This window comes from Formica exsecta, unplaced genomic scaffold (assembly GCF_003651465.1).
Source record: "Formica exsecta isolate Colony F162 unplaced genomic scaffold, ASM365146v1 scaffold38, whole genome shotgun sequence".
NCBI lineage: Eukaryota > Metazoa > Arthropoda > Insecta > Hymenoptera > Formicidae > Formica > Formica exsecta.
Window position 1 is genome coordinate 1,908,275 of NW_021851042.1, and position 20,539 is coordinate 1,928,813.

The following is a 20,539-nucleotide window of genomic DNA, read 5'->3' on the forward strand; positions in this document are numbered from 1 at the left end:
TTCATTTCGTTAGTTTGCAACGGTAAAATAAAATTGCAAGTGTGCAAAAAACTTACAACTTAATAATTGAGATATTTAATGTCAATAATTAACAAAGGTTATAAAAATATAATAGCCAATAAAAATAATTGTATTCATAAATGATTAATTATATGTACGTTTATCAATTTTTAAACTTACAACTTGAATGTAATGTAATATATATTTGAATCCTATTTTGTACGTGTGTACAGTTTAAGAAGAAAAGTAGCACATTTTTCGTTACGTGAGATTCTTACATAAAGATTTTTCTGGACAATTAAATCACTGAAAATATTAAATGTCAAGTGTAACGTTCCGGCTTATGATTCTTAGCGGGACTTTAGCGCCAGACGTGTGATTATATTAACCAGCTTATTATATATGACATAATGTGCCTCTGTATTTTGCAGTCATATTATTACAAGTTTTCATAATATCTTGTAGTATATTTAAAACTTCTTTTTGCGATTAGTAGCATATACGATATAATAGCAATTATTTGATTTTTATATTTTATTCTTTCCATCATATTTTTAAATTTATATATATACAATCGACCAATCTGAAAGTGGAACAAGTTGGCGCCTCTCTGATAATCTAGGACTCTACTCTTAAGGTGCCTTTTCACGCTGACGCTCAACGCTCATTTTTAGCGTCAAAATAGGTCACGTGATTAAAATTGACGCTACATTGTGAAAAACACATGAAAAGGGTTTAGCATCGAATTTATAGCGTCAATACCGTGTATGTAATCGTATGTGAATCATGTCATTCAGAAATAAATATTACATGTGGTTAAGCGAGTGTACGAAAAAATTATCAGAACGAAATCGGCAATGTAAGAAACTTTTAGCGGTAAATGTTCAGATTAACTTACACCTCACGGATCGTTTTCATTTTCACATATATTATAGGGGCACATTCCTAAGTAATACGCACTTTGAATTTTGTGGCGCTCTCTTCTGGTTCCAGAGATACAATCATGGATTTTGCCACGCATTTTTTCCTGTCATTATTTTGGAAGAAGCACGATTAAAAAAAAAAATCTTATTCGAATAGCCAACAGCACGGCTTGACGCTGAAGCTGAAGAAATCCAGCTTTTTTTTTCTTGACGCTAATAACGTTTCCTACGATAATTTTTTCTTTCCTATTTTTATAATTCATTATTTATTAGAACTGCTGCTAAAAGTTTCTTACATTGTCGATTTCGTTCTGATATTTTTTTCGTACATTCGCTTAACCACATGTAGTATTTATTTCTGAATGATATGATTCACATACGGTATTGACGCTATAAATTTGATGCTAAACCCTTTTCATGTGTTTTTCATAATGTAGCGTCAACTTTAATCACGTGACCTATTTTGACGCTAAAAGTGAGCATCGAGCGTCAGCGTGAAAAGGCACCCCTTTATGCATAGTTGACTCTCCGTAGGCTTGTTGAATCATTTGTGACGTTTCTATTGGCGACTTCTCTAATTTAACGCGGAATTTAATGTTGGCGCGTTGTCAAGCGTTCCTTCCATTACACCGTTTTTTAAACAAAATTTTGTAACCCAACTTTGCGTAACTGTACCTCATTAACTATTGAACCAAATAATTTAAAACTTGTACCACGTGTTGAGTATTGAGTTGTGAATAACCTCCTAAAATGGCAGCACAAATGGATCAAACGTACTAATTTTATATTCATTCCCTTTCTTTTTTCCTCTCTCTCTCTCTCTCTCCCTCTCTCTCTCCATCTCTCTCTCCATCTCTTTCTTTTTTCTTATTTTTCATCTTTTCTTTAACTTTATATTACTATCATTTTATAGTATTTTTACTTTCAAATAAGAGACACGCCTTCCAACCCGTAATTCAATCCCGCATAAGGTTACGAGTGTTGAGCGCGCGAAACGCTGACGCAGCGAGCCACGCGCGGAGGTTAAGCCACCGCGAAAACGCGATCGGAGTAATTGCAAAAAACGCAGAAATAATGGCGAAACCGATCGACGAAATTGCGAAAGTGCAAGCAAAGAAGTTCGATTATGAACTTTCTTCGCTTGCACCTGGGTTTACCGACACGAGTTAAGCGACACAATCATATTTGGTCATGTTACGGAGCGATTCCCTTCAAAAACTAATCGAAGGGGAGACAATAAAACTACCCAACAGGCGGCAGGCAGTCGTAATTAACAAGTAGTGTATCACAAAATTATGGAAAGTCGTAATAGTGAGTCTCGCGACATCAGACACGATATATAGATATCATAACGCGATATCAACACGCGCGCGCGAAGTCATCCGAAATCGCTATAAGCGAAACGGTCTAAAGAGCGAGGAGTGAAATAAGATTTATACATATATATAATCTTTAATCCAATATATATATTTCTAACAAATCATGTGTATATAAGTATGTGCTACTTAAATCTACAAAAAACCAAGTGAGTTGGGCGGAGCCCAAATTTCCAAATTCCTATCCCGCAACCGATCCCGAAATCCCCGTGCCTCATTTGAGGCACTACAATAAGATAACAATACTCTTCTTTTGTTATTATTAAAAAACGATAAAGGTATCTACATACAGTGGAGTATTTTGTTAATTTTTTCTCTATTTATCAATACATAAACCGGCTAACCAGTATTGATTCGTTTGATCGTCAAAGACAAATTCGTACTCTTTATCTTGGTAGACCGTTTTGAAATTGGAATTCAATTCTTTGCGCGAATCGGGGTACATGGCTAATTTAGGTTCTCCGTGATCGAGGAGCATAATCGTGTTATCCGTATTAACTATCTCGATACCTTTCGGATAACATAGATCCCATTTATCGGCAGGAAATTGCACCGCTTGTCTATCACAGAATGTCAGCGTGCGGTTTTTACAATCCCATCTTAGATGATATATGTATACATTATGATCCCCCTGTTCCCATAAATGTTTCTTTTCAATGAAGATGATCATATCATAATCTGTATGTCGATGTATACGAATCCATATATCTATAGTATGATTATTGTAATCGCAAAGTATGTATTCGTCTACGCTAAAACGGCCGTGTTCGCTTTCCGAGTTACGAGTGTAACGCATTTCTTCACAATTATAAAAATGTCGCATCATTCCGATATTGGCGTACGAAAACACGAACCCCGCGCACACAATTGGACATTTGTTAGGTTTTGTAAGAAATGTCGTAGTTGTCGTAGTTTTGGTTTTAAGTCTACAACGTTCTGTTACAGGTTTGAGTGGATCTCCTTCAACGCACTTTTCGTAAAAAAATCCAACGTCCGGAAATGTAGGTTTGCATTCTTGGTTAGCAAAATAAACATTTCTATATTGTACCCAATATTGCGCCATATCATCATTTGTTTTATCCGATTCGTAATAGGCTATCCACGAATTTTGTCCACGAACCGCGAAAGAATAATCATGACCGTACATACGAATAAACAAACACGTGGGAATAACTTCTATACCGAGTTTGCTATCTTCGTATGAGAAGGATTTCAACGTACTACTTCGAGTATACAAGCCGACCGGTCCATAAGGAATCGTCGGATGAGCCAGAATTTTTTGACATTTTTTCCATTTTGGCAAAAAGTCTGTTATACAATTGTCGAAAGAGACAAGCGGCAAACTCATACTTACCATCTGGCTCAAATATCCATAGGCTAAACAATTCCCATGCATGATATATGTATAATCGCGGTATAATCCTACTTCTTTTTTTTCTTTGGTGGGCTGCAATTTTATATAGTTAACGACGTACACGTAGTCCGGATGAGAGGCACATTTAATAGCTTCGTCAATATCGCAATAATAATGCGCCACTATCCACGGCAGTGCCATGTATACGCTGTTAGCTCCATCGCGAGGCTGGCCGAGCGAATATTTTGGCGTTGTAATGATGTTCAGTATCATATCGATCGCTATCTTTCGTCCTTTCTCTCCGGCTATCAACATATAATGGAAGAGCATCAAGGTCGAACTGATCGAGAATTGGTACCAATTGTGACCCCACGGACAGGTTATGTCATATTTGCCCTCCATCGCCTTTTGATACCGAGGCACAAAATCGTCCATGATGTCGATACATTTCTTACGGCGCTCCATGCAGTTCTCCTTGCAAAGAAAGAAATACGCGCAATCCTTCAGCCAATTGCACATATCTCCCAATACCACGTGGTCGGTGTTCCATTTCGTATAGATTCCCGTATCATCACCACCGATAGTATACTGATCCAAATTCTTTGGTTCGTTGGACATACTCTTCGCCATCACTGCCTCCATCATACGCTCAAAATTGAATCGTTTTTCCTGCTGTTGTATTGGTGGATCTTTGAACTTGTTATCTTTGAAGCTGTAATAACAACGATTTGTTGCATAAAATTCAATGGAATTTCTGACATATCTTGAAAAAAGTATCAATCGAGAAATATCACGCTTATATAAATGAGCAAATATACGACCAATCTCATTTTTTTCCACCAAACTTTTTATTTACGAACGCGACAACGAAATCGATTTGGAGAAGAACCTGACGTTTCGAAATCTGTTAACCACCATCACTATCACGTTGTTTAAAAATTTCATCACGTTCAGTTATGTGCACCTATTGAGTGTACTCGCGATTGAAAGAATACTTGATCTTACGCACAGTCAAACTCGATGGAATATTGAACATATCGTCTCTTTTGAGATATAATGGCGATATGATTTATATCGTTATCGGTATCAAACGTGTAGTAAATGTGTCCATTTTCGAGAAAACGCGAAAAGTTTAAGGTATTATCCGTACGCGCGAGAAACTCATCAAAAGGTATTGAATTGCACAAAGGTCGCGAGATCAGCACCGGACCATCAAAATCAGCGTGTGAGAAAACTATGTTTTTGTCAAGGAATCTTTTCGCGAAACGTCGAGTTGCACCAATGTGTAATACGAGGCATACCTTTCCGTCTTATTCTCCATTTTCATGTCGGAGTATGAACAACTATTACGATGATCCAACAACAGATATTCTTGATCGGTCAATTTTCCATCCTTATTCATTGTCATGTCAATTAACACAATAGTGGTCAAGAATTTTTCCACGATCCTAAAGTGAAAGACCGTAAGGTTCTGCAATTAAGACAAGGACAAAATTTTGAAAATTTGCTATCTATGTCATGTTCTTTGAATTACTTATTATTTGTAGTTGGAATATATACAGGAAATTCTTTATTGAAGACAATGATAAGAAAAGGCAATTCATCTAGATGAGAGTTGTCCGTTTAAAATCTTCATCTACTTCCATGGTTACAATATATTATCAAATTATTATAATTTTATATAAAAAAAACATTAAACTAAAAATCGCTGCAAATATTAGTTGCTTTCCGTTTTAGCCATGAAAAACGTAGTACTACGTCAGAAAGAGAGAGAGAGAGTGAGTGATAGGGGGGAGGGGGAGGGAGAGAGGGAGGAAGGAAGGGAGGGTGAGAAGGGGGAGAGAGGGAGAGAGAAATCGATTTCCGGAGAAATAAAACATTGAAATAATAGAAATGAAACATTAAAATTCATTTCTCGGAGAAATGAAACATTATTTGGTTGGATTAAGTAGAATTTTTTTGGAGTGGGTGTGCAGGGGCTTTGCCTCTCTTCCGCCTATGCGTGAAAGTCGTAAACAGACTTTTTCAGTAAAAAAATAACTGATTATTACGGCATATACAAACTTTACTGTCAAACTTGAATTTCTTATATCTCCTAAACCAATGCCGTCCTCCACTTGATTTTTGCGAGGAATTACTCAGCACAACTACCCCTATACAACATCGTCTAAGTAGCGATAAAATCGGTGAGATGTGACCTTTTACGCATTTTTGCCAATTTCATTAATTAAACAATTTTCATAAAACAATTTGCATACATTACTATAAAAAAATGGAAAATATATATAGGGTGATTGGTGATTCTCGCGGTATAACCGGTGGTAACAAAAATAAGTCAAAATTGCAGAATAAAATTTTTTCATTTGAGGCTTCGTTTTTGATAAAATCGACTTTAAATATTAATTGAGTATGCGTGCACTTGATTAAGACGCCGTTGAGCGGATCTCGGTAGAAGCTCGAAACACACTGGAAAAGCTTCAAGACAATCTAATGCGAAAAGCCCAGCTTTGTGTGCAACAGAATATATTTTTTTCTTTTGTTTTCTACTCTGGATGTTCTATTATTTTATTTTCAACTACAATACATATAATATCGAGATATTTTTATAATTTAGTCATTTTTCTGGTGTAGATATCATAATTAACAAACTATGTAATGCTAAATATAATGCTAAATAAATTTGGTGTTACATTTTGTCAAAGATATCTGTGCCAATAGTTTTCGAGTCTATCCATTCCGATGAGTTTGCTTAGGTAATTATGCATATTACGGCAGATTACGAAATATATTCCTTCTTAAATGTACATGGTGTCAGAAAGTTACGTTCCATTTGTTAAACTTATTTTGTTAATAACTTTTTAATAAACAACAAGCGACGGCTAAAATCTTTTAAAAGTTCCTCAGGGCCGTGTCCTTGATAATATATCACAAGGTCATTGAAATGACCTGTGAGATCGGATGTGTGAGACTAATATGCATAATTACCGAAAATTTACTTAAATATAAGAAAAGAGAGCAAATAGAAGGAAAATTAAATTGGCTTACTACTTCTGATAATTCTTTCGAAAAATTGGCAGAATGAAATGTTTTCGTTTCAGGTATTGGTCGCGAGAACACACAAGATGAAAGACTATATAAAATTGTACTAACAATAAGACTGAGTTGTACTGTGCGAGAAAGAACTGTCCGCTGAGAACTGCATTATTTGCCTTTTTATATTCTTTTTTCGGAGACATTTCTCCCATTTTACCTAATAGTTTTATGTTTAATGATTGTCTATATTGCCAGATATTAACTTATGATTCAGATTGTGATTATACAACTTACCTTTTTTGGTGGATTCTTTCGTAATTGATTGATCGATTTATGAAATTTTTGTTTTCCGATAATTTTTATTATTGTTAATGTTGCTGCAATTAAACTCTGAACTGTGTCATCGACGGTCTCATCATAGATTTTTCTTTTTTTCGCCGAAAAATTTAACTTGATATCTGCTGACATTGTTTCTTTATGTTACAATTTCTATTTGCTTAAAGGAGATCGATCATCGATTATCAAAGAGATTCGTTATTGATCTCTTTGCGTCTTTACTCGCGGTTAATCATTGATATAATTATTGATTCTAATAATCATTACATGAAATGTTAGGGATGTTAGGAAAGTTATATGTCGCAAGCTTTATTTGCTGGATGATTTTTATTGTATTTTATTATCAATTATACATATATTTTCTTTTTTCACAGAAATTAACGATAAAATTTTAAAAAATCCTATTTTTACGACCATTACGTTTATTTTTTACGGCAAAAAATTATTTATGCATTTCGATGTATAAATTTAAATTCTTTTTACAATTTTTTTCTTAGAATATTATGTAATAATTCGTTTACATTTCAGCCAACATAGAGCATAGTGGACCGTATATATACGTTTCTCTTCTCCGTATTATAGTTATTCTCACTACAATAGCGATTATTAAGGACGTTCTGATGGAGAAAATTCCCTAGGATTTTGAGTATTCCCAAGTGAAAAAAACACGTTTATGTAAATAGATGGAATCGTTAAGATCTACAATGTTAAAATGGGCACTCTCGCTCGAAAAGACCGCTTTTTCGGCGCTTCTCGTTATAAAAAAGAAAAAAAAGAGAGAGAGAGAGAGAGAGAGAGAGAAAGAGAGAGAGAAAGAGAGAGAGAGAGAGAAAGAGTGAGAGAGAATGTTCTTATCCAAAATATAATCTAACACATATATTTCTTATTTATGCATTTCACTTATGTACTTCAATTACTCTTGAGTCTTAAAATGACATACTCTGTCAGGGGGCGTTAGAAACTTATATTTTTTTGCTTCCTCATAGGGGAAGCTTTGTTTTCGTGACAAATCTTTTCTCCAGTTTTTTATGCCAATGTGTTTAGAATGTTCCAAAACGTCGAAAAATCATATTTTTAAAAAATGTCTGTATATATGTATGTACGGAATGTACATTGTACAACCCCTAACTTTCGCAATTTTTGAGATATCGAATTAAATTTTTTTACGTAAATAGAGTATCATTAAAGGATGGTTGGTATTGAATTTGGTGAGGATCGGTGAAAGGGTTCATTTTTTATAAAATTTTGTATTTTTTGTGAAATGTCTGTACACGTTCTAACTTCCGCAAATTCTGAGATATTGGATTACATTTTTTTACATGGATAGAATATTGTTAAAGGATGGTTGGGGTAATTATTTACTATAACGGACCAAGTTCCAATGACGTTGACCTTGACATATGTTGTCAAGAACATAATTCTGAGTAACTTTTCCTTATAACTTAATCGGCGGTCATTGTTTATTAAAAAGTTATTAACAAATAAAGTTTGTTATATTATTATCTAATATATTCCTTCTCCTTTTTTCCTTCTATCTTTTTCCTTTTCTTTAATTTTAAATAGAACTTTCTTCTTTCTCTTCCTTCTGTCTCTTTTTCTCTCTCTCTCTCTTTCTCTCTCTCTCTTGTTTGAGAAATAAAACGTAATTCTTACATGGGTTTGTAATTTCTACGCAAAAAGCGAGGTCCATCCGTTATATAACTCAAACCAAATATTCAGAAATAGGTTTGGGTTACGTTATATTTTCCGGAAGTGGAGCTCCCCCGAAGGGGGGGGGCGGAACTCACTGCGTTCACGCATACACTTTTCCACCTACACAACAATTCTGGGCTAGACTTCGCTTCGCGTTATAAAGCATATGCATGGACACAGTTTTGCCTTCCCCCCTCCCCCCGTACGGAGGGGGCTTCACTTCCAGAAGATATAACTTAACCCAAATCTATTTCTGATTTAAAACTAAAATTTGGTTTGAGTTACGTTATACAGGGTGTCCAATTTTGAAAAACGCACCTCGATAATTGTTCAACGAAACATTTTCAGCAAAAATGTTTGAGACAAAAGTTGTATGGTTTCGAGAGGGATATAAGATGGTGTCATTAATTTGACCTTGAATAGTTGCTTGAAGGTCACGTGAAGGTCACCTTCAATTTTTTAGATGGAATCCCCCATTTTTATTGCATATTCTTGTAGCTTATCTCGAGAGCTTTTCAAAACACTTCAATAAAGTATTTTTCCATTAAGTACTTTTTGAGTTATTTTATATTTTAATCTGACACATATTTTGATATAAACAATAAAATATCTCGTAAAATATTTAGTTTTCGATAATCTTAGCGTAATACTTTTATGTACAGAATAATGAGACAAATCAATTAGTGTAAAAATATATGCATAAGACAGTATGTTCCGCCCCACCCTGCGGGGGGGCTTCACTATCAAAAACTAGACACATAGGTTTGCGTTGAACCTCGCTTTGTGTGGAATAGCAATTGTGGGAAAGTATAATATATAATTTTTTATATCTTATTAAATGATATTTATTTTATAAATCATTTGTAAAAGGATATACATCTGCCATTTTCTTAGCAAAAATATACTGACAGTGACGCAAATGTAAACAAAAAAACATAAACATGCAAGTAAGATATAGTGAAAAGATCATAGAAATAAATGCGAAAATTATGGTACTTCAAAATCGCATATCTCTGAAACCAGAAGAGAGCGCCACAAAATTCAAAGTGCGTGTTACTTAGGAACGTGCCCTCTATAATATATGTAAAAATGAAAACGATCCGTGAGGTGTAAGTTAATCTGAACATTTACCAAAAATAATAATTGATACTATGAAAAAAGAGAAATAAAAGAACAGCACATTTTTTTTCAGCCTGCATATATAAAAAAATTGTAATAAATTAAAAGTACAGGCTCTTGTGAATGCAATCATTAATTAAAAAATAGCAAATGAGAGCCAGGGCAGTAAATGGAGCGCATACTTTATTATAGAACAAAGGTTTAATAAATATAAAACAAATTTTCCGGTCTCTTTTTTTGGGGTCATCTTTAGCGTGTTTAAAACAATAAATATAACATTATGACTAATAAATCACGATATTATTGAAAAGAATCGCTTACATAAAAATAAATTCAATAGACGCAATACTTTCCTAATGAAAAGATTATTAGAATGTTTAAAACCACTAATTATTCTGCGATAAGTAAAATTATTTTTGAAATATGTCAACAAATTATCCACGTGAGAAGAAATTAAAAACGCAATACATTTATGTAAGAAATTGGTTTTTAATTTGTTTTTAATAGTTAATTTTTACGATACTTTATCCACGATTTTATTACTCTCATTACTGTATGTCCAAAATAATAATTGATATTATGAAAAAAGAGAAATAAGAATACAGCGCATTTTTTCAGCCAGCGTATATAAAAAAATCGTAATAAATTAAAAGTACAGGTTCTTGTAAATACAATCATAAGTTAAATAGAAAATGACAAATAAAAGAAAGAGCCAGGGCAGTAAATGGAGCGCATATTTTATTACAGAACAAAAATTTAATAGATATAAAGCGAATGTTTCGGTCCCTTCTCTTGAGATCATCTTCATCGTATTTAAAGCAATAAGTGAAATAGTATAACTCATAATATTATAATGGTATAAATCACAATATTATCGAAAAGAACTGCTTACATTAATATAAATTTAAAAAAATGCAATACTTTCCTAATTAAAAGATTCTTAAAATGTTTAATATTGATTTTTTCATTTGATATCTTTTTCTTTACTGTGCAAATATTGATTTTATAAAATCAATTTCGAGAACAGATTTAAAATGACCGCTGAAAGGGTCCAACGATAAAAGTGCCACGAAACGTTTGAAATGTGCAAAAATGTTACTTGTTATAGACTGATGAGCATCTATTTCGTAAATTTATATAATGTTGTTGCAAGATATATATTTGTTATAATACAAATTTATTATTGTATTTGATACCAATTAGTAATATAAACACACGCACATACACATTTAACGGAAATTCTGTAATTTATTTTTAGAACTATGTGATCGTTATAAAAAAAATTTTAGTATGATATGTGTATTATATTATTATTTCACCATTCGCCGCGTTGCTCTTTTCCTATTTTTTCTTGTCTACATTATCCGATTGTTAGTCAGTCAATAGAAATTATTCTGTTAAAAATCAATACAAAGACATATATTTGTTTAAATTGCTATTTCTTGTTTGTTTATCACGCGTGTAGACATATTAGATAAGAATAATATTATATCTCTGAGAGAGAAGAAAAAAAGAAGGAATATAATATTAAGTAATAATATTGGGTAAATATTGCGTTAAACGGAGCAACGAGATACGACTGTGCCCTTGACATATGTTGTCAAGGTCATCACCCTGAATAACACTCAAAAGGTTTTAACCGTCGCTCATTGTTTATTAAAAAGTTATTAACAAAAGAATTTCCACGAATTATATGTAAGGTAATTATACAGAAAGAGGACAACCTTATATATGACTTTGACCTTGATATACGTTGTCAAGGTCATTACCCTGAGTGACCCTGACCTTGAAAAAAGTGGCGATCACGATCCGTTCAAAAGTTATTAATATAAGCATAAATTTTAGTTTTAAATCAGAAATAGGTTTGAGTTAAGTTATATCTTCCAAAACTGGAGCCCCCCTGTAGGGGGAGGGTGGCGAAACCCACTGCGTCCACGCATACACTTTCCCATCCACACAACAATTTATGTACCTCGCGTCACGTTGTAAAATATATTCATGGACACAGTGGGTTCTGCCCCCCTCACTACGGGGGGAGGGGAGGTTCCACTTCCGAAGGATATAACCTAACCCAAACCTATTTCTGATTTAAAACTAAAATTTGGTTTGGGTTAGGTTATATATTCCGGAAGTAGAGCTCCTCTGTAGGAGGGGCGGAACTCACTGAGTTCACGCGTGTACTTTGCAAGACAAAGCAAAGTTCAGCGTACATCTAACTTTGATCCTTCAGAATTGTAATGCATATATAATCCGTTAAACGCAATATTTACCGTAAAGCAATATAATGATCAGCAAGAAAATTCTTTTTATTACTAACTTTTTAATAAACAATGAGCGACGGTTAAAACCTTTTGAGTGTTATTCAGGGTGATGATCTTGACAACATATGTCAAGGGCATAGTCGTATCCCGTGGCTCCGTTTACGCAATATTTACCTAGATTTTATAATTTTTTATTAAATTATTTATTTTTTAGTAAAGCAAAATTTTGGGGTTGAAAGTTTGCAAATATATAAATACCTTATTTATATATTTGAAAACTTTCAACCCCAAAATTTTGTTAATATATTTGTTAATATACAGGATGTCCGGTATTTCATTATTGAATAAAGTCCGGCCAATCAGCGCCGACTTTTAGCCGGCCGCCCGTTTGGTAGTGTATGCCGCCGTAGCGACGGAGCGCTCACGCACACTACCAGGCGCGCGGCTAAAGGTCGGCGCTGATTGGCAGACTTTACTCAATAATAACTCATTTATTAAGCTTTATAGAAAAAAATATAACAGGACTTTTCTGTTCAGTTTACTGTGCTCTATCCTCTCACGAGCGTTGGCACAATCTTTACCGGACACTCTGTATATATTTTTCTCATTCTGATTCCTTTTATCTCCGTTACATTCACAAACAAATCGAATATAATTTATCGAATATATTGTATTTATGTGCATTTAGAGTAATAAGTATTGATCAGACTTTAACTAATAATATTTAACAATATATTTAAATAATATTGAACAATATTATTACAAATATTGTATTCTTTTTCCTCCTTTTTTTCTTCTCTTTCTCTCCCTCTCTTTTGCTTATTTATCCTCTTCTTTAATCTACACTATATATTATAAAGAGGTACAGTCTGTTTGTTCCATTGTTCGGGGTAATCTCAGAAACTACTGAATCGATTTGAAAAAATCTTTCACTGGTGGATAGTTTAGATCTTCTTGAGTAACATAGGCTATATATCATCTCGCTGCAACATCTAGGAGCCGAGCAATAAAAAAGAATGTGCGTGATGTACCGAGCGCGCGAAGCGCGCGAGGAAAAGACGCCAAATAGTTTTAAATAAAGCTTCATTTTTTTTTCTTTTCTCTCTCTTTCTCTCTCTCTCCCTTAAAATTAAATAACATAAATAATATTAAAAATATTTGATAATATTTATTAATAATATTTAATAATATATTTAATAATTTAATAATATATTATTACTTAATATTTTATTCCTTCTTTTTTCCTTTTGTCTCTGTCTCTGTCTGTCTGTCTGTCTGCCTGTCCGTCTGCCTGCCTGCCTGCCTCTCTCCCTCTCTCTCTCTCTCTCCCTCCCCCTCCTCTTCTCCCTCACCCCCTCTTTATTTTTATTAATAAAATACATTTAAGACTTTTTAAATCTGTATTTTACAATTAATATTATACAGTTAATTTTTAGGAAATTATAGTTAGTTATTTAAAATTTATTTTTTATGCTGACAAATTAAACAATACTAAATAAACTCAAATTGTAAACCAATTTTACATTTACAATTTATTTATACTGAGCGTTAAATTTATGTTTTTAATAATTCTGACAATAAATTGAACACACGTTTTAAATAATATCAAATACATTTAAACCACAATACTTTTCCAAATAAATATATCAAAACAAACTCTTGGCTAATTTAATGATTAGCGTATAATTATCACTAATGTAATAATTACACACAATCATCAAGTCAAACAGTAAAATTTTTCCCACCTTTTTCCCACATGAGAAAAAAAAACAGGGTTGTGATGGGTCTGCGCTTTACTCTTACGATAGTTATGACTCTCTGATAGCAACTACATAAGCCAGAGAAAAACAACTCTTTAAATCATCATCATTATAAATAGACACGAAAAAAAAATATTCTTAATGTTTTTGACATTACTTTATAGCGTGGTCAATTTATTATAGGAATTAAAAACAATGAAATCTATGTTTTACAACTTCTGCAATGCAATGCTAAATGTCAGCGTCAGTAATAATTCTGGATAAAATAATAATAATTAATTATTTGCGCGACTGAAATTAATCTCCTGAAATTAATAAAGCTGCAAATTAAGCCATGCGATTATAGTTAGTTGCGCAAATGTGAGAATATACGCGTGCACCATCCGAATGATTAATAGTACTGCAGTTAACAGCCGGTACTTCATACAAAGTTGATGCAAGCAGCTTAACAAGGACGTTCGCCGTATAATATATTTAATAATATTATTATCTAACTTTATATTCATTCTTTTTTTTTCTCCTTTTCTCTCTTTCTCGCTCTCCCTCTCTTTTGCTTATTCTGCCTCTTCTTCAATTTTAAATAAAGCTTTCTTCTTTCTTCCTTCTCTCCCTTTCTCTATCTCTTTTTTTCTATTTTTCGTCTCTTCTTTAACTTTAAATAAAATATTTGAAAGATTATTAACTATAATAATATTAAAACATTTAAAAAATTTAGTATATAATTTAATAATATTTAATACTATAAATAAAGTTAATAATATTAAATAACATTAAGAAAATTAAATAACAAATAATATTAATAATATTTAATAACATTTATTAATAATATTTAACATTATATTTAATATTCAACAGTATATTTATTTATATTATTATCTAATATATTCCTTCTCCTTTTTTCCTTCTATCTTTTTCCTTTTCTTTAATTTTAAATAGAACTTTCTTCTTTCTCTTCCTTCTGTCTCTTTTTCTCTCTCTCTCTCTTTCTCTCTCTCTCTCTTTTCGTCTTTTCTTGTTCTTCTTTCTCTCTACATTAACTAACAAGTATATTTAACTTTATTTTCTTTAACTGTCAAACTGTCAAATGGCATAAACTGTCAAACTGTCAAACGACACGAGTGATGCAAGTCACATGAACGAGTGAAGCAAGCGCACGAACGAGATAACCAATCAAGATCGCGAAAAAGAAACAACAATGTCAATAACATGCCTCTTTTAGGCTACTAGCACAACACAACGCGCGCTTCGCGCGCGCTATTTGTTCTTTTTCATTAAACATTTTTAACGATATATACACAAAATAACTGTCAAAATATGCAATGACAGCCGCTCACGAAGTAAGCGCAATGACAGAACCAATCAGCATCGCGGAAAAGCGACAACAATACACTTCGAGACTTCCGAGTATCGATTTTATTGTACATGCCTTTTTTAGATAGGGATGTTCCAAAACGGTGTAAAATTTCCTCTCCGAGGAAAATTTTACTCGATGACCGGCCTGGAACCAATCAGAAACGCTCAAAAAAGTTTCGGAGCGACCATCGAGTAAAATTTTCCTCAGAGAGTACATTTTGGAACATAGCCGTAGAGTGAGAAATGAGAATATGAAATTTTTTTTTTTTGTTTAAAGAGAAGATGAGCACGTCTACCGGATCCAAGGGAAATTGTCTGAATCACGTGATGCACCGAACATTTCTCATTCAAACAAGTCGGCCTCCTTTCCTACGTCCGCTTTCTCCATCCTGATCCGTAAGGATCAGAAAAGAGATATCCGCAAGATAAGAGACACGGTGTGGCAGAAAGAGAAAATCATTTATCTCGTACCGTTCAGGAAATCAACTTTCGATTTCGAATATACGAGGGTTCGGATACGGATTTGACCCAATTTCTTTATTTTATTTTATTTTATTTTCGAAAAGCGTTCTCATGCACACACGTGTGGCGGAGAAAGAAACTAAAGTTTGGTGTGTCCAAAACCTCGATCGTAAACGGATATCGCTTTGGTATTTGCTAATAAATACATTTTGAAATTTGGCTTAATTATTATTATTATTACTAACTGTTTTTATTTATAGATTTTAATTGTGTACTATATGTCGTCAGGCAAATAATTGACACTATCGTTATCGGAAAAAGAAGAAAGCAAATGACGGATCTGGAATTAACCGTTGATTTCTGATATGTGGGTCGATCATTGCCAGTAACCTGGATTCTTGTTTATTTGAAACGCAATTTTATAGGTTGGAGAAATTAACATCGGAACAAAATGGTTAAAATTGGTTGAATTTTATTATGAAAAATCTGTTATTGCGTGGTTATTGCTATGTCGATTTATTTTATAAATTTTGCTTTTAAAATGGCAGATAGCTTACTCATTCATAATCTTAAAAATAATGTCAAATTCTAGGTGTGTTAATTTATTAAAGCAGTAAAATTTTACAAAATATTATGCTTATTTTATATACTTACGATTATCATTTTTAATTGAATTAACTGCATTGATACCGATTGATACCGATAGTATTTTCTACTTAATCTATAAAAATGTTTTATCGTTATAATTTAGAAATTTACTACATTAACTTAGAAAGAAAAAATTAAAAAAATTTTCAGAATTTTTCAAATTTAATTGCTATTTTATCAAATGTTAAATGTACAAAATCAAATGTAATGAGTTGAATAAAATAAAAGTGCAACACCATCTGCTTTTAAAATAGTGTCTAAATGTGAAAATGTAACATGGTAATGTCACGATAACACAAATTTGATACGGCCTTTTAAATCCTTAATGCGGATACTGTTTATCAGAGATTTTGCAATAAACCTCAATCTCTTATGAATGGATCAAAATACAATGCAAATACGTAATGTATAGTTGTAAATTCTCGCGCTTTAAGGTAAACAGAGCATAGCTTAGTGTATGCACCAATTAAACTATCATGTCATATGTGTATATAGACTTGGCAAGTATACATGCGATAGAGCACACGATTGCTATTCCGAGAACTAATTCTAATCTCGAACGGCCTTTGGAGATACGCGAGCTACGATAAGGTTTATATAGTCGATCGTCTGTATGCGATCGAGTCGTCCTGAAGAACGGAAGAATGATTTCGAATCGGCTGTAGTTATACCTACCAGTCTCCGCTACGTATATATCGTAGTATCGAGTAGTGCGAGGGGAAGTGGAACAAAAGAGAAAGGCACGAGATGAACTAGATTTGTGGATTAAATCATCTCTTCTTTTTTCTTCCACACTGTTTCTGCCTCTTTTTCGTTTCCTTCGCAGAACCTGTCCCTTCCTTTCCCATACATATTCGCATTTCTCACATTCCCCGGCGTGTGTAAGAGATCGATCCGTTTGTTGTCCTGTGTTGTCCATTGACACGATCTACCTATCGGAATAAAGATCGGCAATAATTTGCTTAGCGACTATTGACGATGGTAGTGCGCAAAATTCCACATTCCTCGAGTATCGTGGATGCTCGCGTGTTTATTTGAGCGAGACGCGCCTTTCCTACGGGGATGTACACGATCACGATTCGAAATCGGCACGATTCTCTTCCGCTCCACTAAAGCGCGGAAGGAGAGAAAGGATGGCGAACCGGAGCCGGGATGAAAGAGGCGCGGTATCGAATGATCCGGGCGATAGTATAGTATGTGATCTAGAATGGCATCAAAGATCCCGCTCTAAGCTCGTAAGGATTACGTCTGACCGAACGGGCAAAAGACGGAGGGGAGAAAAGGCGTGAAAAGACGTTGTCCGCGTCGATGATGATTACGGAGCCTCGCTCTCGCAAGCCGACCGCACCGTAACGCTCTGAAACGCGTCGGAAATAAGAATTAAACGACTCGTCGAAGAGACCGACGTCTAGGTGAACGAAAAATTACCGGCTAATGCACAGCAAGAGCAGAGAACGGCAGCCACCGTACCGATATTCTCCTTGCTTTTTTCTTGGTACAATCACCGACCGTCAAGTAGATCTATATAAATGGCAATCGCAAGCTTTTACACTGCAGCACTCGAACCTCCGCCGTAGGTTCCGCAGCTTCGCGGTATTATACGCGAGATTCCCTTACCGTGTTTTTCCGTACGGAGGGTTTAACGACGCGAAAGGGAGAGCAGGACCCTCGGTGGTCTCGACGCCTAGACATTTCGTATCGTGACGTTCGTTTCTGGACGAAACGATGCTTCGGTTAGGGATACCGGGAATCGGTCGTCGGCGTTTACACGTCTGTCTGACATTGGTGATCTGCGCGTTGTGGATCGTCGATAAGATCGACGCCGCCACTGCGGAAAACGCCAAGGACGCGTGGACAGGATTTTCGACATCGTGCGTGACGGATGACTCGAAGAACACGTCGGTCTCTTGTCACGGAGTGCGAATCGTTCGGAAGATCGTACAGCAGTTACTGGAGAACACCATTAAGGAACGGAACATCGAGCTGTTCGACGGCGTATCCTTGGTCGAGGTACCCGGCTTTCTCCGGAAAGCCAGAGTGTTGAAGGGCTTCGGAGGCCTTGGACCCTTCCTACAGTTTCTGGAAGGTAGAGAACTTAGAGTCAAGCTGCCGTCTTTATTCCCTCCGAATATGGAGACTGCGTTGAAGGAGAGTTTGCCTTCCGATCTTGAAGGTTGGTAACTTGTTAGATCAAAATACGAACGATGTGTCGTGAAAATTTCGCGAGGATTTTTGAAAAATTTGTATTTTGTAGTGAGAGGTCGCGGCAGCGGCGGCGGCATCGGCGGTGGCGGCGGTGGTAAGAAAGGCGGTGGCGGAATGATGATACTAGCTCTTATGATGGGTAAGCATTCCTAAATCTGATTAGCATTACATAAAGAGATGATTATGCAAAAGCAATTGTTATATATTATTTACATGTCTGCATATAAAATAATACATATATTCAGCTTTGTGTGAATATTTTGCACATTTTGTTAAAAGATTCCGCATAATGATGATATCTAATTATCGTATTTGGTTTTATATATATGTTATATTTTGATTGAATATAATATAAATATATATTCTATTTTTGCGAATTTTGATATTAATATTTTCAAAATGTAATTTTTAATTTGTTTTTTTTTTTATATTTAATGTGACCCACGCATAATTAAGCATATTATTAAAGACACGTTTAATTATTACATATATCATTATGCAATCGTTATGTTTTCGACATAATGTTTCGTCATGTTTTATTGTAATTTAAATTCCATTAATCTAAAAGATCTACATTTCTCTAATTTATCCAGGTAAGATGATGGCCGCTATGGGCTTCGGCGCGGTTGGTCTTTTGGCCATGAAAGCATTGATGGTTTCGGCCTTGGCCTTGATGCTGTCATTAATCATAGCCGTGAAAAAATTAGCAAGTAGCGGCGAGGATCACGGTGGTCACCATGTTGTTTACGCGCAAGATGTTGGCCATCATCATCGCAAGAAGAGATCAATCGAAGACCATGATTCTACGCTGTTGCCTTACAGAGGATACGCCAATCTTTACGCTAATTTGCGAACATCTTGATACTTTTGCAGTATAATTGCAGTATCTTAATCGCAAAATTGAATTAGTTCTCGAGCTTCTTAACTCTCCTGTCGCTATTAAAGCTTTGTTCAGATAGACACGACTAGACATACCACGTTGACGGCGGCGCGTTGATATTGTGTTCACATAATTTACATTTCAGTCACATCAATATTGTTCCTTCATCATCGTCTCTCATTCATTTAGCACAACGTGCACCTTCTTCAGCGTGGCTCTTTTATATCTTCTTAGCTATAAAACTGTAAACGTTAACCGCTGTAGGAGAGTTAATAAGTGCTGGAAATTGACCGACGACGCTACGTGACAGAAGATTAGTGACAGTGACATCGACGAAACGACAGTGACGCAGAGACTAATTGACAGCTATATTAGAAAGTGATGTTTAACAAACGTTTACTCGCGAGAAATACGATAATCGATCTCTATTGGTCTATCACTTTGACAGGACTCTCAGTTAAATATCACGGAGATGCATAGAAGAAACCAAAGTATGTTGTTGGATCTTTTTTATTTATTTATTTTTTTACACACGTATTTATTGTTGTGTGCAACACATGTTAATAAAAGCATATGTATTTGAAATATATAAAATATCATGTTTGCATAATATATAATATCGTGTTTATTATCATCTCGATTTTCGAGGCACGATTATTCATGTTTCTCACGATAATATTATTAATGATATGATAATGAAGCATTATTTTAATATAGGCATAAAATATCATAGATCACGAAATCAATTTAAACGGAGGCAGCATTTAGTGCATGATTTTCGGACGAGCTTGCGTAACGTCATTATTACCAGAAATTAATAAGGCATTTAAAATAATAGGCTTAAAAATGATACGGTTTGCTGAGTCGAGCCAGTCGACACGATGTTTCCCGTTTGATTGCACACGGAACATTGGAAAATCGCACGAACGAGGTAACGAATCGAGCCAATGAGGAAAGTGTGTCAGCGACCTGCTGTGTCGCATGTTGCATATTCACCTGCGTATGGATGCGCGTTTACCCAACTCGTTCGTTACAACGATGCAAGCAAGGCTAATAATAGTTCGCGCGGATCTCACTTAAGCAGATTAACGGTGATAGAGAACGCGCACATCGAAAGTTAAGTATGCGGCTAATAAT

At 34.6% G+C, this 20,539-nt stretch overlaps 1 protein-coding gene across 1 annotated transcript; it reads left to right on the forward strand.

The window, feature by feature from the left end:
* The first annotated feature begins 18,042 nt into the window (after nucleotides 1–18,042).
* LOC115239440 lies at nucleotides 18,043–19,859 on the forward strand. The gene is made up of 3 exons (XM_029813954.1): nucleotides 18,043–18,490; nucleotides 18,572–18,661; nucleotides 19,116–19,859. Exons 1-3 carry the CDS (start codon nucleotides 18,043–18,045, stop codon nucleotides 19,382–19,384), a joined length of 807 nt encoding a protein of 268 aa, XP_029669814.1. The 3' UTR covers nucleotides 19,385–19,859.
* The last annotated feature ends 680 nt before the right edge of the window (nucleotides 19,860–20,539 follow it).

Excerpts from the sequence above, each read along its gene's own strand:
- LOC115239440 (XM_029813954.1), top strand. The coding sequence starts at position 18,043 with ATGCTTCGGTTAGGGATACCGGGAATCGGTCGTCGGCGTTTACACGTC. Across the intron at positions 18,491-18,571 it reads TTTGCCTTCCGATCTTGAAG|TGAGAGGTCGCGGCAGCGGC; the intron begins GTTGGTAACTTG and ends TGTATTTTGTAG. Across the intron at positions 18,662-19,115 it reads GATACTAGCTCTTATGATGG|GTAAGATGATGGCCGCTATG; the intron begins GTAAGCATTCCT and ends TAATTTATCCAG.